Source organism: Siniperca chuatsi, linkage group LG22, assembly GCF_020085105.1.
Source record: "Siniperca chuatsi isolate FFG_IHB_CAS linkage group LG22, ASM2008510v1, whole genome shotgun sequence".
Lineage (NCBI taxonomy): Eukaryota > Metazoa > Chordata > Actinopteri > Centrarchiformes > Sinipercidae > Siniperca > Siniperca chuatsi.
Genome location: NC_058063.1, coordinates 21,525,696 through 21,543,716, shown reverse-complemented (window position 1 = coordinate 21,543,716; position 18,021 = coordinate 21,525,696). Strand labels below are relative to the sequence as shown.

The 18,021-nt window shown below is 39.6% G+C and overlaps 3 protein-coding genes across 8 annotated transcripts in view; 1 reads left to right on the top strand and 2 right to left on the bottom strand.

Annotated features, from left to right (window-relative positions):
• Nucleotides 1-18,021, bottom strand: part of LOC122870258 (low affinity immunoglobulin gamma Fc region receptor III-like) — a 1,099,642-nt gene that overhangs the window by 194,909 nt on the left and 886,712 nt on the right. The gene's annotated exons all lie outside the window — the stretch shown is intronic.
• LOC122870186 (protein phosphatase 1K, mitochondrial-like) lies at nt 493-11,627 on the bottom strand. 2 transcript variants are annotated; one of them, XM_044184143.1, is made up of 9 exons: nt 11,478-11,627; nt 9,491-9,631; nt 7,860-8,072; nt 6,836-7,008; nt 6,647-6,747; nt 6,313-6,478; nt 3,276-3,420; nt 2,199-2,333; nt 493-2,118 (listed from the first exon to the last, which is right to left on the bottom strand). In XM_044184143.1, the coding sequence occupies exons 2-9, from the start codon at nt 9,587-9,589 to the stop codon at nt 1,987-1,989; spliced, it is 1,164 nt and encodes a 387-aa protein (XP_044040078.1). In that variant the 5' UTR covers nt 9,590-9,631; nt 11,478-11,627; the 3' UTR covers nt 493-1,986. The 2 variants fall into 2 exon arrangements, with proteins under 2 accessions (XP_044040078.1, XP_044040079.1); XM_044184144.1 differs by having other exon boundaries at nt 7,896-8,072.
• Nucleotides 3,990-18,021, top strand: part of LOC122870099 (toll-like receptor 13) — a 30,027-nt gene continuing 15,995 nt past the window's right edge. For 2 of the 5 annotated variants that reach the window (XM_044183872.1, XM_044183867.1), the window contains exons 1-2: nt 3,990-4,873; nt 16,995-17,101. In XM_044183872.1, coding sequence (XP_044039807.1) covers nt 17,062-17,101 — 40 coding nt within the window. In that variant the 5' untranslated portion in view covers nt 3,990-4,873; nt 16,995-17,061. The other 3 variants (XM_044183870.1, XM_044183868.1, XM_044183873.1) reach the window with 2 other exon arrangements.

The following is an 18,021-nucleotide window of genomic DNA, read 5'->3' as shown; positions in this document are numbered from 1 at the left end:
TTGTGTACAGATTAAAACACACAAGATATAACGTGTTCATTAGAGGTGCTGGCACGTGTATTTTGTTACCACTGGATAGAGGCAGGCTAGCTGTTTCCAGTCTTTATGCTAAGCTAATCGAACCACCTCGTGGCTTTAGCTTCATATTTACTGTAACAGACGCATTTAAGAGTGACGTTGATCTTCTCGTCTCATTCTCAGCAGAAGAGCAGTCATATTTTCCAAAATGTATAACTATTGCTTTAAAATATATATATAATTTTATATATATATATATATATTTTATATATATATATATATATATATATATATATATATATATATATATATATATATATAAAAAAAATAAATAAAAAAAAAAATATATATATATTTTTTTTTTTTTATTTTTATATATATATATATATATTTGTGACAAATACACAAACTCTGCAGAAAGTTGACACAGGTCTGCATGTGAGCGTCTGCAGAAAACAGAGAAACGAAGTAAAGTTTCAGTTTAACAAGTCAAACTTTATTCATCCCCGTACACAGATCCTCTCATGGATGGTCTGTCTCCACAGGGAGGTCAGGGGTCAAAGGTCAGAGCTCAAAGGTCAGAAGTCCGGAGGCTGGTAGAGGATTCAGTATCTCGTTTTAAAAACACTTCGGTGGAAACTGACACACAGGACGGTCCAATTACAGAGTTTTAGATACAACGGTTTTACCGTAAATAAAATAAATACACTTATTTTTGTTGACGCTCCTCCAATATGGCGGCTTGTCCCTTGTTTTGAAAACGCACTTTCATGTCACCAAGAGCCACATTTGGGGTTAACTGAATTCTTTTAGCCAGTAATTAATGTAATGAAAGAAACAAAAACAGAGTAAAAACAGTCAAACCTGAATCTTTTAATAGAAACGGAGCTGTTGTGAAGCAGTAACTACTTTTAGCTCCCCATCACGCGGTTTATTCACGTGGACGTGCGATACGATCCGTCCAACTAAAAGGCGATTCTTCCTGCTCAGATGTTTCACTTTTAGAGACTTTTAGAGGCCTGAGGAGGTCAACATTTACAGATTTTAACTACAAAAAAACACGCAAAAATTAGAGAAGAAATATAATATTATATTAATTATATTATTAAATAGTATTTTTGTGTAACAGAAGTATTTTTTTTGTTTATATTGTCTTACTTACGTGTATACAGGGTAGTTTGGCTGAGCATACATGTAATTAACAGCTACACTAAGAAATAAAATACCAGAATCATTGCAGAACAGAATAACAGACAGTAAACAAGGTGCAGCTATAGGCAGGTTTTACTTTGGCTTTTATTTCTTTATGTAGTATTTGTCATCTCTGCTGTTTCCCTCGGTTACTTCAGCCATTCCTCGTCAACGTTAAATTGGCAATTTTCTTTTTTTTTTAACCAGCAGCAAGTTGCACTCAAAGAGTTGATACCAGAGGAAAATGTCGTCTTTGTTATTTTAACATGATTTAGCGAACCCGGCAGGTACAAAAGTAACACTGTAAGTAACAAAAAGGTGTGTTTTAAATAAACTTTTTTTAAAATCCCTCTGGAAAAACTGTTTTTCTTACTTCCCGACAAGTCGACACTTTGGAAGTTTGAGGTTAAACTTTAGCAGCGAACCGTCAACGTCCGCCGTCAACGTGAGACAAACACAGGAGGAAATGTTTTTGTCCAAACTCGACATACAAACACTGCTGCAAATCTCTCTGTATGTACAATATATTAATATACACTCTATATACACTGTTGACTGGTCAGCTGGGAGCTAACACGGGGACGTTAATGCTAAAGCCAGCACTGCTGTGGGTCACGACCTGAGGGTCGGCGGGCGGCGTCAGATGAATTCAGGGCGGTTTACAGATCGTTTTGAGTTGGAAAAAGTTTGTTTCCTTCACGTTAAAGTCATGTTCGACTCATTTTGTTGACCGCTATAGAGCTCTGATGTTTGTGTGTGTGCGTGTGTGCGTGTCGTCTACGCCCATCTCCCGCTCGAAGCGAAGTTTCTGCTCATGCTGTAGGCGGCGACGGAGCTCTGATGTTTCCCCCAGGCTCCGAAAGGGACGACGATGATGGTGGCGTTGTCCTCCGAGCCGTACTGCAACGCCTTAAACACAAATTATTTGTCGTTAACTTGCCCTCAGCTTCAACTTGGCAGATACAGAGAGGGCGACGGCGAGGGAGTACCTGTTGAGCGATGACATCAGCAGCCTCCGTGGGGTCTTGGCACTGGTTGATGACATCACAGATTTCCTGGTCACTCAGCAGGAAGTTGATGCCGTCGGTGGTCAGAGCCAGGAAGGTGTCGTTGGCGTGCTGGACCTGCAGGGACAGACGGAGAAGAAGTCAGCAGGGAACATTAAGAACATCACCGTCTGAAAAATTATTCACAAAATCTCTACAATGTTGAAACAAACATTTTAAGAGAAATATAAACGACCATAAATACAGAACATATAATTTTAAATTCATCTTTTTCAGCATATTCTTTATCAAATATAATCTTTCATCTTAACCCATGGGGAAAGATCGTGTATCGTCTCAACCTCATTAAGAGGATGAGACAGATAATAAAGATAAGAAATCGTTCTCTAGCGCCACCAACATGGCGTGCTAACACGCTAATTTCCTTAGCATCAACGCGTTAAGTAAAACGCACACCAAGCGTGTCACGTAGCGTCACACCAACCGATGCCCAGGCGTGTCACACAGACGTAATTTAACCTTCTTTTGACCCTGAAGTCTCTTGAGATACATTGTCTTTAAGAAGAGGGACCCGTAAGTTCAGAAAATATAAAAAATGCTAGCTTTCCTTTATTTTTGTGGTCACTCCTCCAATATGGCGACAATGTGAATTTCATGTCGCCAAGAGCAAGATCACTGCGGCCGAGCAGACGACCAACAACACCTTTTGATGCGTAAAGACTACAGGAAGTATTACGCTGCTACCCTGCACTTGGCTCAAAACACAGCTGAGTCCTAAAATGTCCTAAAATGGCCACCGTACAGGCGAAAGCCCCTTTTTATTTAACGATAACGTGCAAGACTCCAGACAAAATCTGCATATGTAACAACCATGACAGAACAATTCTGTTTTCTGGTGTGTAATGAACATTAAAGCCTCACGGGGCTGCAAACATCTCTCCTTATCCGTTAATGCAAAATGTGTCCAAAAACAATTAACTTCATTAATCTAACAAACGGCAAATCACCTCTCCCTGACTGACTAAAAAAGGTCAAAGGTCACAGGAAGCTGGGACTCACAGTGAGTCGCCGTGTATCCGGCTCAGCGATGACGCCGCTGGGTTTTAGGTGGAAGTCTCCGATGCTGCGCGTCATGGCGAGCCGCCCGTTAACGTTAGCCTGTCCTACGCTGTTCCACGTCACGAAGCCGCCGAACCTCTGGATCCTGAACACAAACACACGCAGTCAGTGGAAAGTAACTGAGTACATTTACTCAGGTACTGTACGAAGTCGAGGTACTTGTACTTTACATGAGTATTTCCATTTTATGTAACCTTCTACTACATCTCAGAGGCAAATATACTTTTTACTTCACTACTTTTGTCTGACAGCTTTAGTTACTTTTCAGATTTTCATACACTTCCTGTCCACTGAAAAACACGTATCTCCAAATTTAGTGATTTTGAATATTTCTGAGAAAACTCTCCTCCTCCTGAAGCTGAATAAACTCTTTAACCCCCCCTCGGATCAGCTGGGAAACGCATCGTCACAGAGCTGAAAACAGGCTGTTTCTCTCACGAAACGTCGACTTTTTAGAGATACGTGGTTCTCACAGGACGGCGACGCTACAGACACGTGATGATCTTATAGACCATGATGCATTGCTGCAGGTTAAACTACCCAACAGTATATAAAGCAGTTAAAATGAGCTCAACCTTAAACATCTGCAGCAGTAAAATGCAACACACATTAATGCAGAAACATCAGATATAATAAACACTGACAGGAAGCGTTTTACTGCACAGGGACGACTTTTAGTATATTTAATACTAATAATACTTTAACTTAAGTAAAGTTTTGAATGCAGGACTTTTACTTGTAGTTGAGTATTTTCAGTGTGCTTTTACTGAAGCACAGTTACACAATTAAAGACCCGTCCTTCAGTTTCGGAGTGATGTGATGTGTTCGGCCCCCTGTATTTAAATTCTGGCAGTGGGGCGCTCATTGTTATTACAGTTAGATGATTGTACCTTTAAGACAAATCAGTGACAGTTAAGTTACTTTGACTTTATGTGTTTGTAGGTCAAAGACTCAGAAACTCAACACTGAAGTGTTAACATGTTTGGGAGATCTCCAGAGTTAAACATAGCCTCGCTCTGCTGCTTTGAGCTGAAGGGAAACCAAAACCTGTCAACCCTCGTTTCATGGACCGGAGGAACCAGACTCTTGAGCAAGGCAGCGACTCGCTGGCAGCTGCAGGCTGTTTGGCTGACAGCCACAGCCCAACATACTATTCAGTCTATTTATACACAACAACCCGATCAGCTGCTGGGAAACCTGAACCCTGTTGCTCCGATGTCTCTCTTCTGCACGTTTCACTCTGGACAACCTTTGGACCTTGTGTGATTTTTGACCAAATCCCAAGAATTTTTCTCTGTTTACAAGTGAAATATAATGGGTCTCTACGCCTGAGACGCCTTCCAAACTTCCCATTAATGATTTCCACACTGCTGCCTCCAGTAATTCTCTACTCAGAAGAGGAAGAACAAAAAGCTCAGAAATAATATTACAACTTCTGGTTTCTTAAACAAAAGAACAATGCTCCAACTGTCTTCCCTTTTATCAGCCGTCTTCCTTGTTGCAACGTCATATGAATGCACCACTCTTTACCTGCCGACGTAAGTCTTTTGAAATCTTATTCTTCTTTTACAACAAGTGGAATATAAAGCAAAACATTTGCACATTTGTTTCCCCCATCAGCTTGTAACCTGTTTACAGAATGTTTTATTCCCCTTTAGCAGCTACTAATAGTTGTATTAGTGGCAGCAACTGTAAACGTTTAACTACAAGTTTTGAAGTAATTGTACTATGGCAAGTATTAACTCAAGTGGTAAAAGTAATGGTAATAGTACCGCAGTAGTGACAAGAACAATAGTAACTGTAATACAAGTTAGAAAGAAGTGACAGTAGTGATACTAGTAAAAGGCCTAGTACACATAACAGTAGAAGTAACAAGTGTCATAAAAGTACTAGTAAGTGTTGTAGTACACATAGTAATAACAGTAACAGTAACAGTACTAATATGAGCTTTTGAAACTGCAGTAACAGTAAAGTAGTCGTTATAAAATTAGTATGTGTAGTAGTGATAATAATGGTGTTGGGAGTAACTGTAAAAGTAACAATACATTGTAGAAAAGGTTTCAGTCGTAGTCATCTGGACACTGTTTTCAGAATCAAGACGTTTCGGCTCCCATCCGGAAGTCATTCTCAATTGTGAAAATGGTCTGAGAACTCAGAAATTTAAGCTACTCTGTGTTACTTAAGCCCCGCCCTCAGGAAGGAGTCTACCTGAGTATCTGCTGTTTACCCTGCCTAGTTTCACCTGAAACTGACCTAATTGTTTCCATGATGGCCCAGTAATCAGTAATCAGGCCTATTGTTTTCTGGCTGCACCTCCCTCATCACTGTTAAGAACCTGATTAGCATACGATTGGCGTGACCAAGGTGCTAATACACTGTGGTAGACTTTGGGCAGGTTGAATCTCAGACCACCATTTCTGTTCAAAGAGGGGTTTTCTTTTTTCACAAAAATGGCTTCTTTGACTCCTCGTTCAAACCAACTCTTCTGAGTGTTAAATATTACAATAAATAAATAAGACGTTATGAAATAATTATATGAATAAAGACAGACAAATATATATATATATATATATATATATATATATATATATATAACCAGGAAATTGTGGGGGAAAAAAAATCCACTAAATCTTTAAAACTCAGCCTAATATAATGAAATGTTATTTCATCCTGCTTCTTTTCACAATAAAAGAGTTTATTGCAGGTTAATTTGTATTTCAGTTCCACAGTTTTCAAATGTTTTATTTAATAATTCCACTTTTCATCATGAAGTCTTTGTCTTTTAACAATTTCGTGGTTATGATATATTTTGTTTGTATTTATTAATATGATTATTCATTTAATAATGTCTATTTAATATTGAGTCACCATAGGTAACTGTATATAAACCACTGCAGTAGTAGCGGCAATAAAAGTAATATTAATCATAACAGGTAACAGTAGTCACAGTATTAACAGCAGCAGGAAATAGTCACACCTGTGTCTCTCGTCCTTGCAGTCAGGTGTGTGATCTCTGGTGAGCTTGTTGGCTCGTCCTTTCCTGCACAGCATCGCCCGGCTGTCGCCGACGCTGCCGACCACCAGCTCCACACCGTCACGTAGCATAGCAACCGTCGCCGTGGTGCCGGCTGTCAGGAAGGAGGCTGGGCAGGAAGAGAGGGATGAGTACTTGATTAATATGTAGTATTTAGTACCTTTATTTAGTTACATACTCAAAACCTCCTGCCCCGTCTACTGTTTTAAGTAGTTGTACTCGTAAAATGTACCGTCTAGCTAAGTACACTACCTCTGTACTTCAGTGTGCGTCTCACCGTTGTTGAAGTAGCTGAGATGTGTGTGTAGAGCCTTGTCAGCATCTAAAAAGGCTTTCTTTAAAACTTTCTCCAGGTCCTCCTCCTCCTCCAAAGCATCTCTGTACAAAAACATTCAATAAACAGTTACAGTTACATTTATATGCGAATATAAAATAACAAAATACTGTAATATTTTGGGGTTTCAACCTGATAAACTTCTCCATAAAGGTGTAGCAGTAGTCGGCGGCGTGCGGGCCGCCGTGGCCGTCGAACACGGCGAAGTACAGCAGGTTGTCATGGATACGGGCGACGCGGAGGCGGTCCTCGTTCTGCTTCCTGAGACCCAGAAGAGACGCACTGCCAACCCGGGACAGACTGACCTGAGAGAGGAGTCGAGTCATCACGTCATCCATCATTCATCCATTCATCCGTCTGATTAATCCTTTTATCCACGCGTCATTCATCCATTCATTCATCCTTCATTTATCTGACAATGTCCCCACCTAGGTATCCATCTAATTCATCCTTTAATCCATGTTCATTCATTAATTCATTCATCTATGATATCTGTTCATCCCTCCATACATTCATCTATCCATTAAATCACCCATTCCTCCGCCTACTCATGCATCCATTCATTTATCCAACCATGTCGCCAAATATTTATCCATCCAGCTACTCATCCATCTATTTATCATTCATCCATTCATTCATCTCCATTTATCGATTAATTTATCATGCCAACTACTCATCCATTCATCCATCCTTCATTTATCTGACAATGTCCCCAGCTAGGTATCCATCCATTCATCCATCGATCCATCTAATTCATCCTTCCATCCATGTTTATTCATTAATTCATTTCCATTTATCGATTAATTTATCATGTAGCCAACTACTCATCCATTCATCCACTCATTCGGCAACTATTTATTAAGTCATGTATCCAACTACTCATCCATTTATCCATCTAATTCATCCTTCCATCCATGTTTATTCATTAATTCATTCATCTGCGGTATCTGTTCATCCCTCCATACATTCATCTATCCATTAAATCACCCATTCCTCCGCCTACTCATGCATCCATCTATCTATCTATCATTCATCCATTCATTTATCCAACCATGTCGCCAAATATTTATCCATTCATCCATCTTTTAATACATCCATGTATCTACTCTTTTATCCGTCTACTCATCTATTCACCCTTTAATCCATCCTTACTCACCCTTTCATGCACTGATCCATCCATCCATCCAGTTACCTGTGGAATGGGTTTTCCATATCTGATACTGGAGGGCAGCAGTATCGGTTCTTCTATCCTGTTGTCCCAGATGCCGAATGAGTCCCAGGTGACCAGCTGGCCGCTGCCGTCGCTGTCGAAGCGGGCCGACCCACTGGCCCGCCGCGCGCCCGTTGCCCCGGACAACGCCCCGCCCACCTGCAGGGCGATCAGTCAGACAGTTAACAAGGTTAGGCCGATGTTTTCCTGCTGGTTTGTGAAAATCCGCTCAGTGGCCTACGAGATATTACGGATAGGAGTCGATCGGACAAATGGCGACACGTGGAGCCTTTTCTGAATATAAAATTGTGGGACAATTAGCAAATTAGGCGTAAAAATTCCTACTTAGGAAGTATTCAGATCCTTTACTTATGTAAAAGTAGCAATACTACACCGTGGAAATACTCCATTACAAGTAAAAGTCACGCATTCACAGCCTTACTTAAGCAGAAGTAGATAAGTATTATGTACTTATGCAAAATGTACTTTGGGGTATGGGTGCAACAGAGTTTATGGTACTTGGGTCTGAAAAATGTGTTTTTTTTTACAAAAGGAGACATTACGGCTGTGTGTTTGTTATTTTGGGTCAACAGGAGCCGGCGGTCTGAGGTCGTAGATTAGATGGGCCTTGAAGAAGACTCCCTCCTGTTCTGATAGTTAGACGCTGAATCAGTCTCTGTTTCACAGTTGTCTCCTGATTTATGATATATGTACGTTCCTCCCTCTTTTTCCCACTATAAAGAGCTGAACGTATTTCGGCTGTGCCCATGTGTTCATGCTGCCTCAATGCTTCTCTGTCGACAGATCCGTTTGTAATAAATCCATATATTCCTGTAACGACAACTCGGGGCTCATCGAGTTTTATTCACTTGAGGACCATCTGTTCAGTACAAGTTTTTCTTTAACAAGTATGACGGTAAAAGTCGTCCCTGTGCAGTAAAACGCAATATTTGCCTCTGAGCTGCAGTGGAGTAGAAGTATAAAGTTGCATACAATGGAAGTACTGAAGTAAAGTACAAGTACCTCAAATTTGTACCTAAGTAGAGCACTTGAGTAAATGTATCCGGCTGATAAATCCAGGTATATAAAGCCAGCATGGGCTGCGTTGCAGATCAATGAGGAGGACTGATTTATGGCAATAGTGATATTTGCACCTTGATTTGTCAGGTATTTAATTTGCTAGATTAGCCAAAAACATTCCTCTCAGGTTATTTTATCACTCAACAGTTCCTCAATGATTTTCCAAAACAATTTATCACTAATATATATATCTCAGTATTGCAATATAAAAAGGTTACATATACTGTGAAAGAGGATTTCATCCATATCACCTACTCCTACAGTTTGATAAAGTCTGTTTCTGAAATTGCTATATATATCTATAAAATTCAAAATCGTTACCTAGAATCAGATTATTCTGTATCACTAAAATCTACAGGATGTAGGTTTGTTAACATGTTTAATTTAGTCAGCCAGGTTAGTAAGCAAAGACTTAAATTACATTATAATCTGCAAAAAACTGAATTGTGTGGTTTGAATCAGTAACAAAAAACAACACATGTATACTGTAGATTCACCTGGACGGAAGCTGTGGAGGTTTCAGGTGAGGAGCGTGCAGAGAGGGAGGTTCGTCTGGCGACGGCGGAGCGACCGCAACGCAGCACTGTAGACAACATGGCCGACCGTCTTTAACAGCTGTGGAGGAAACACCTGGTTTTCTGAAATATAAGTATAATGTCAGACAGAAAAAAAAAAAATGCCCATCACAATTTCCCAGAATCACAACTTCAAATTGCTTGTTTTGTCTAACCAACAATTTAAAAACAGAGAAAAGCAGCAAATGCACACACGTGAGACGCTAGAATCAGCTAATGGTTTAGCATATTTGCTTAATAAATGACCCAAAATGATTAATGGCATTGGAATTAAAAGAAAAATAAAAGATCCATCCCTGCACCCACATTAAAAAAGGCCACGAACGTCAAGGAAATATTTTGTAAATATTTTCCGGGGCAGTTTTAAAGTTATGAGGATGAGTCACCGAGTCAGGGAAGAGGAAAGGGAGAGTCAGCTGTTGTGCAACCTTTAGAAATGCAATCCTTTAAAATTGGTTGACAGTAACAAGAATTATCTTCCTCGTTCCCTCTCTCTTCCTTCCCATCACACCTTCCACTCCTCTTCTCTGTATGCGCCACAAATAGCCCTCCATCTCCTGCTGTGTATTAGCAGCGTGTCGTCTCCTATCCATTACCAGTAGGACAAGAAATGTTTTGCTCCACAGAGACGCCTTTTTAAAATAACGAAAAAATCGATTTTTGTGTGCGTTTTTTGAGTTATCAGGGTTCTAGAGCTTTTATTTTGAAGGACAGGTACTAAGCAAATATGCTTTAATAAACCACAGTTAATAAGACACAGTTGTTGTTTTTTGCCACCACCACGTAATGCGGTGTTAAGAGGTCATTTCATGTATTTCTGTGAGATCAGGTTGCTCCAGCCAACAAACGATTAACTTTATCAGTCTGTATGAACTTTACATAGCACTACAGAACAGTGTGTACACACTAAAACATGTGACCCCCTTTGTTGTTGACACAAGATAACTGTGTGCATGCGTATTTGGGTGCACACCAGTGGATGAAGAGGCTTCACACACACACACACACACACATAGCCACCAGTATTCAAATTCAGGATAACAACAAACCATCGTCTAAAAAAAATATAGATTAGCCCTTTCTGGAACAGATTTTAAAATGGAATTTATGCTGTTCAATCACATATATAATAACTTATAAAATATACAAGTACGATTAGATGGAGTGAAACCAAAAAACACAAATAAATGTTATTCAGACCCAAAACATACGGCAGAAATATAAATATAAAAGAAAAGTCTGAACACACAAATTTTAGGTATTTGTACTTGAATATGTCCATTTTATGCTACTTTATACTTTTACCCCACTACAATTCAGATGGAAACATTGTACTTTTTACTCCACTACATTTATCTGACAGCTTTAGTTAGTAGTTACTTTGCAGACTACGTTTTTACGTACAAAATATGGTCACGAAGCATCGTGTTTTATACGTTCATCATATGTTTTGTAGGTAAAATATATTAAAATACCCAACATCAGATCCACCTCAACCAACTACAAAAGTAAAATGCTAATTACAGGTGAATGCATCTGTAATAATACACAATATATTATTGTGAAACACTCACAGGGGTCATTTCTCAGTAATATGAGTAGGCCTACTTACTATATTTTAAGTACATTTTGCTCATAGTAATTGTACGTAAGTCATATATTCAGTGCAGGACTTTTACTTGTAATGGAGTATGTTGGTCTGGTATTGCCACTTTCACTCAAGTAAAGGATCTGAATACTACAATACTATATTATAAAGATAACATAGGAAAGATTACAGAAGATTTAAATATATAATAAGGTCACTATAAACTCATTGTGAGGCTAAAAAAAAAAAAAAATTAAAAATCACTGTCAACACACTGGCTAACAGGACAGCAAAGTCAAAATGGCGGTTGTAATAACTCACTTTGTTCTGTTCTTTTATTGGCAATTTTTCCCGCCGGTCCTGTTTCCGTGGCAACAGGTGTTCTGAGCTCCAGCAGCTGCCTCGAGCCGTCAGTCGCCCTCGCGGTGTTGTGGCTGTTGAGACCTGGGGCTCGGCTCGAGGGGATTTAAACTGAGCCACAGCCGTCCAATCAGAATCCGAGAAGTCCCGACGTCATCAGAGAGAGAGAGAGAGAGAGAGAGGGCGTTTTTGGCGCCAAGCCAGATCAGGAAGAAGGAAGGTAGAGTCTCTCTCTCTCTGTATCTCTACTTCCTCACTTTTTACATTTGTTTCTTATTTTTTTTAAGTAAATAAATTCTTTTAACTATTGTGATAGTAGTAGTAGTAGTAAGTAGTTAGTAGTTGTAGTTAAGTAAGTATCCTGTTTCATCTAAATTGTCACTCCTGAGTAGTAAGTAGTAAAAGTGCTATGTCACTAATGCTATAGCTACTATGCTACATATTATTTCTATCGTGTATTTCTATCGTGTATTTCTATCCAAACAGCTAAATCACCTGTGCCATTTCAGTGGTGGAATGTAACTAAGTACTTATACTCAAGTACTGCAACTGTACAATTTTGAGGTACTTGTACTTTACTTGAGTATTTCCATTTTATGCTACAGTACTTTATACTTCTACTCCACTACATTTTGGAGGCAAATATTGTACTTTTTACTTTACTATATTTATTTGATACCTTTAGTTAACTTTTAGATTAATAATTCAAATTATAAATAATCAAACTAATAAATTATTATAGATTAAGATACCCAGCATTAATTTATATGAAGTAATTAAAATTCGCCCCACTTTTACCAGATGCACCATTAAAGTGATGAAAACATTAATGTATCACTAATTATAATCCAGTAATATAATATATAGGCTAATTTTCTACTTTTACCTTTGGTACTTTAAGTATATTTTGATGCTAATACTATGTACTTTTGATGCTAATACTTTTGTACTTTTGATAATGATTTTGAATGCAGACTTTAACTTGTAGGCCTAATTGAGTATTTTTACACTGTAGTATTGTTACTTTTACTTAGTAAAAGATCTGAATACTTCTTCCACCACTGCACCATTTCAGATTATTTTTTATATTTTGATATATGTACACAGGATCAGCTCCCACTACTGGCTAATTCCTAAAAACCCAGTGATTGATCCAGTTAGACGACAATAAAAGTTAAGTAGTTTTCAACTGTGGACCTGATTGTAATGAGGAGCTGAGTTACAGGTGATCTGCTCTGCTACTCTGGAAATAGTTTGACTCATATTTAGAAGGGCCTTTCGTTTTGAGTTGTACTTTGTCTACATTTTTTTAAATTTATGGTTAACATCATTCCAGCCTTCACCATAATTGCTGAATGATTTTAGGAAAATATCTAATTGCTATTTTTATTGTGATTGCGTTTTATATTGTGGTTATTTTCCATAAATTAAATTCCAGGCCTATAGTGCTAATATTATAAATGGTTTTTTTGTTCATTTTTAGCAAAAATCACTTTTGTTTCTACATAAAGACAATCAGTTTTTTTCCAAATATGTCAGTTTATGAAAAGTAAACATCTGATTAAGTTTAGTTTTCTGTAAAAAAAAATGTATTGTGTAAAGTATTAGGTAGTGCTTTTGACATGAAGTTGGCGTGTATTCATTACATTAAGGCAAATTAATGTTTTTCTTTTTACTTATTACTGACAAATTTAGAAAAACTATTTTAAATCATAACATTTCGACATAAAGCATGTCTTCATCAGACTAAAAATGATTATTAAAAAGCTGCTTGTGCTCCAGACTTCGTCATTATTCAGATAAATTCACGACTTCTTAAATCCTGTTTATGTTGTGAATCATTATCATAACTAATGAAATAAAAAGGTGGAAGCGCTTCACGGTTTATTGTGATGCTAGAGTTCCCTCTACAGACCAGCTGACAACACTGCACACTGAACAAACATTTTGACATGTCACAGTAGGAAAAACACAGGTGTAAACAATAAAATACAATATTTTATAGTAATATAACACTTTGAAAGGATTTGCATAATGAGTACTTTACTACAGATAATACTTCTGTACTTTTGAGTATTAAATTCAGGAATTTTTCTTGCAACAAAGTATTTTTACCTTTACCAGTAAAGGATCTGAGTACTTCTTCCACCAGTGCAATATGTGGGCTGCTTTGTAAGTGTGTTTGTTTTACTGTCGAAACCTTAATTCACAGCTTTGAATGTCTGTGAAAACAGTTTCACATATTTTCCACTGTGTTTTGTTTTTCTATTTCTGTTCTACGTTGGAAACTCAAAGAACGTCATAGATGGATCATCGTGTCATAGTCGGTGTTGTTTCTGCAGAACATACAGCATAAATCTGCAGAATATACTGTAAACAAGTCTGCATTATTTTCTGCAGACCATAGTGTTTAATCCTTTTGTATTTTGTTTTCTACTGAATTTGCAAAAACACTACAGATCCTACAGAACACTACAGAAATTTCAAATTATAACACTATTTAAATTATATTTAATTTATGAATCACCATGTAAAGTTTTGTAGTCAAAAATGGCTAAACATGCACGTCTGAAATAAAATGTCACAGAATAACATCTAAAAACTGATCAATTCACTCATGTCCATTGTCACTTTAACTGTTTTCTCTTCCTGGAATTAAAACTTCAGATGGTCATTTAAATGTCCTGTGAGTTTCATTACTTCTTGGCACCTTAAAATCATCGCAGCACAGTTTTTTAGTGCCGTGTGTCCACTTCTACTTTGTGAACGCTGGACCTTCATCTCATAGCGAGTATTTTTCAGCAGTTTATCTGCAGATCCGTGTTTTTCCTCCCACAGATTCTAGTATTTTTTTAATGCAAGTTTTTGTTCCGGTCAATTTTGAATTGTTTACAAAATATTACGCATGAATGTTATTAAGAAATGTTTGGGGGGGGGGGAAAAATCATAATTTATTAACATTTGGTGGCTAAAAGAAGTCTTTTGCGCGCACACAAAATACTCGTCCGGTCAAAAACAGGCAAAAGTCGGGGCGCCCTGGTAGCTCACCTGGTACCACGTATCAAGGCTGAGTCCTTACTGCAGCGGCCTGGGTACGAATCCAGCCGGGGATCTTTGCTGCATGTCATCCCCCTTTTCTGTCTCGCTTCACCATCACTATCAAATAGCTGAAAAACAACAACAAACAGGCAAAACTTACGCAAAAAGGTTCAGGCTAAGGGGCAGAAGTCCAAGGGTCAGGCAGGCAGACCAAAAAGGGTGGAAAGCTGAGGCGTAAGCACAGACAATCTGGCAGGGAATGAGTGGAAATGAGCTGATACATATTCTACAGGGCTGATGAGGTAAAGTGGGAACAGGTGGGCGGGAAAGGGGTTACCGCAGGGCAGGAGTGGCTGGATCTGAAATGTGTCAGGCAAAACAGACGAGCAGACAAGGGAATGAATGACTCGTTTTCTGGAGTTGCGACTAATACATTTCAAGACTAAAATATGAAACGCTGAAAAAGCTGCAAAGAAAGTTGGAAAGGAGGTCATGACTCACAGGACTGAGGAGCTCCAGCAATGCAACGTCTCCTGCATAAAGAGGCATCCAGCATGTTCCACAATCGTTTGAATTCACAGCAACAGGCTTCTGGACAGGTGTACCTGAAACCTGGTAAAACAGCACACTTTTCTTTCGGTCACCAGATGTACAGCGTCGCGAGACCAGCCCCAAGCAGAAAGTCGAAGGTGAAGGTCTCTCCTGTAGTGATCAACTGCACAATGCACACTGACAGTGGGAACGACAGCGACAAGATGGACCTGCAACTGGTCTGGACAAAGATGGGCCCTGGAGAGAGGACCAAGAAGGTTTGGGGCATTAACATTTAGACCAAGATTTCTCAGAGAGCTTATTGTAGGTTCTTAAATGACTCCAGCAATTGACCCATCGCTGAGCCCCGCCTCCTCCCAAAGTTATGGTTTCTACGCAGGCTGTCAAATTTTCTATCTTCACACTCCTGCAGTACCCTCCACAGGACTCCCCAGGGGATATAGTCATAAGCCTTTTCCAAGTCCACAAAACACACGTAGACTGGATGGGCAAACTCCCATGTCAACCAAAAGTTATTCTCCATAGCCTCTCCGAACTCTCCCACACCCAGGTTCTTGCCTCCGTGACCACTGAACCGGCAGCCCTTCTGCTGCTTCAGGAGCGCCCGGGGCTAACCGAGCCGAAAAGGCCTCCTTCTTCATCTTGAGGGCTCCTTCGCCGTTTGTGTCTACCAGTGGGTTCTTAGGTTTCCACCATGACAGGCACTGATGACCTTCTGACCACAACTCCTCCACAATGGAGGCTTTGAACACGGCCCGCTCGTCCCCACGACGCGTTCTTCCGTAGGTGGGAGTTAACAACCTCAGCAACAGGGTCCTCAGCCAGACGCTCACCCTCACTACACATTTGGGTTTACCAGGTCTGTCCGGCAGTCTCCCCCGCCATCTGTTTCAACTAACCACCAGGTGGTGATCAGTTGAGAGCTCTGCTCCTCTCTTCACCCGAGTGTCCAAGACATACGGCTGCAGGTCTGATGATACGACCACAAAGTTAATCATCCTTCTTTGGCCTAAATTACACTATACATGGTGTTTGTTACGGCTGGCTCTGGTTTCCCTATTCCGGGCAAGGTGCTGCAACTCCATCATGGCCGGTTCACCTAGGGTCTATGGATTGCTCTAAATTGGGCTCCTCATCTGGGACCAGTTTGCCTTGGGAGACCCTACCAGGCGCTACTTCCCCCGACAATTCAGCTCCCACGTTCACAAACCCATCCACTACGATAAGGTGGTGAACATTTCATGGTTCCAGCTTCACAAATGTGAAGATTTGCTGTTTTTCCCTTTTAATGATTTTAATGTATTGTTAATAATGTTGAGGTTTGGACTGTCGGTTCGACAAACCAAACATCGTGAAGGCGTCACTTTGGGCTCTGGCTCTTTGTCACGGCATTTCTCACTATTTTCAGGATTTTTACAAACCAAACAATCAATCGATTAATGGAGAAAATAATCATCAGCTGCAGTCCGATACAAAACTGTTCAAAACGAGCTCCACCTCAAAAACAGTAAAATCCTGCTTTTACATTAATGCATGAGGAATAATAAACTAATGATATGATATATAATATTATAACAGTCACAGGAGACATTTTACTGCACCGAGATCTTTAATACTTTAAATAGATTTTCTTGATTATACTTATACTTTTACTGAAGTTACATTTTCAACGCAGGACTTTTACTTGTATTATCACAGTCTAGTATTAGTACTTTTACTTAAGTAAAGGATCTGAGTACTTTCTCCACCACTGACTAAATGATAGTAGTTGTAGCACCATGCTGAAGTGTGTGTCTGTGTACCCTCAGTGTATTAGGCTGAATAAAACATGGCAGTGAGACTCTGTTGTTAACATGAGCATGACTTTAATGTTTCTGAATAATTCAGAGAAGCAACCCGGCGCTCCATCAACATCCTGACTCCACTACAGCAGGAGTTATGAAAGAGGGCTGAGATGGATGAAGAGGCAACAGAAGGAAAGGGAGACGAGGAAGGTGAGGAAATGTGTGCAAACTGAGGAGAGAGGAAGAGAGTCAGAGAAGAAAACAGTGCACTAAAAGTTAATTTGCTGTACTGGTTTTCTAAGTAGGACATGAACTCCGCTGGGGCCTAAAATATGACGACATGAGAGAAACAAGAGAGATGACGACAAAGAAGAAGTATGATGTATAGTTCAAGTCGATGTTTCCAGTTTTTTTTAAACAAACAATATGGCACCAAGACGGTGTAGTCCCTCATTCGTCCAGGAGTGTTCTATCGTAGAAAAGGTTTCAGTCGTAGTCGTCTGGACACTGTTTTCAGAATCAAGACGTTTCGGCTCCCATCCGGAAGTCATTCTCAATTGTGAAAAAATTGGACGGGAACTGGAAATTTAAGCTACTCTGAGTTACATAAGCCCTGCCCTCAGGAAGGAATCTGCCTGAGTATCTGTAAATAGCTAGTTTCACCTGAAACTGACCTAATAGTTTCAAGATGGCCCAGAAATCAGTAATCAGGCCTATTGTTTTCTGGCTGCATCTACTTCATCACTGTTAAGTGCCTGATTAGCATGTGATCGGCGTGACCAAGGTGCTAATACACTCTGATAGACTTTGGGCAGATTGAATCTCAGACCACCATTTCTGTTCAAAGAGGGGTTCTCTTTCTTCACAAAAATGGCTTCTTTGACACCCCGTTCAAACCAACTCTTCTCTCTACTAAGAATCTTCACCTCGCTGTCTTCAAATGTGCGGTTTGTAGCTTTTAAATGCAAATGCACGGCGCTCTGCAATCCCGAGTTAGCGTGTCGTCTGTGCTGATAAAGTCTTTAGTGAAGTGGCTGTTTGGTCTCGCCTATGTACTGTTCTTTGCAGTTTTCCTCACTGCACTGAATGGAGTAAACAACATTGCTCTGTTTCTGTGTGGGCATCTTGTC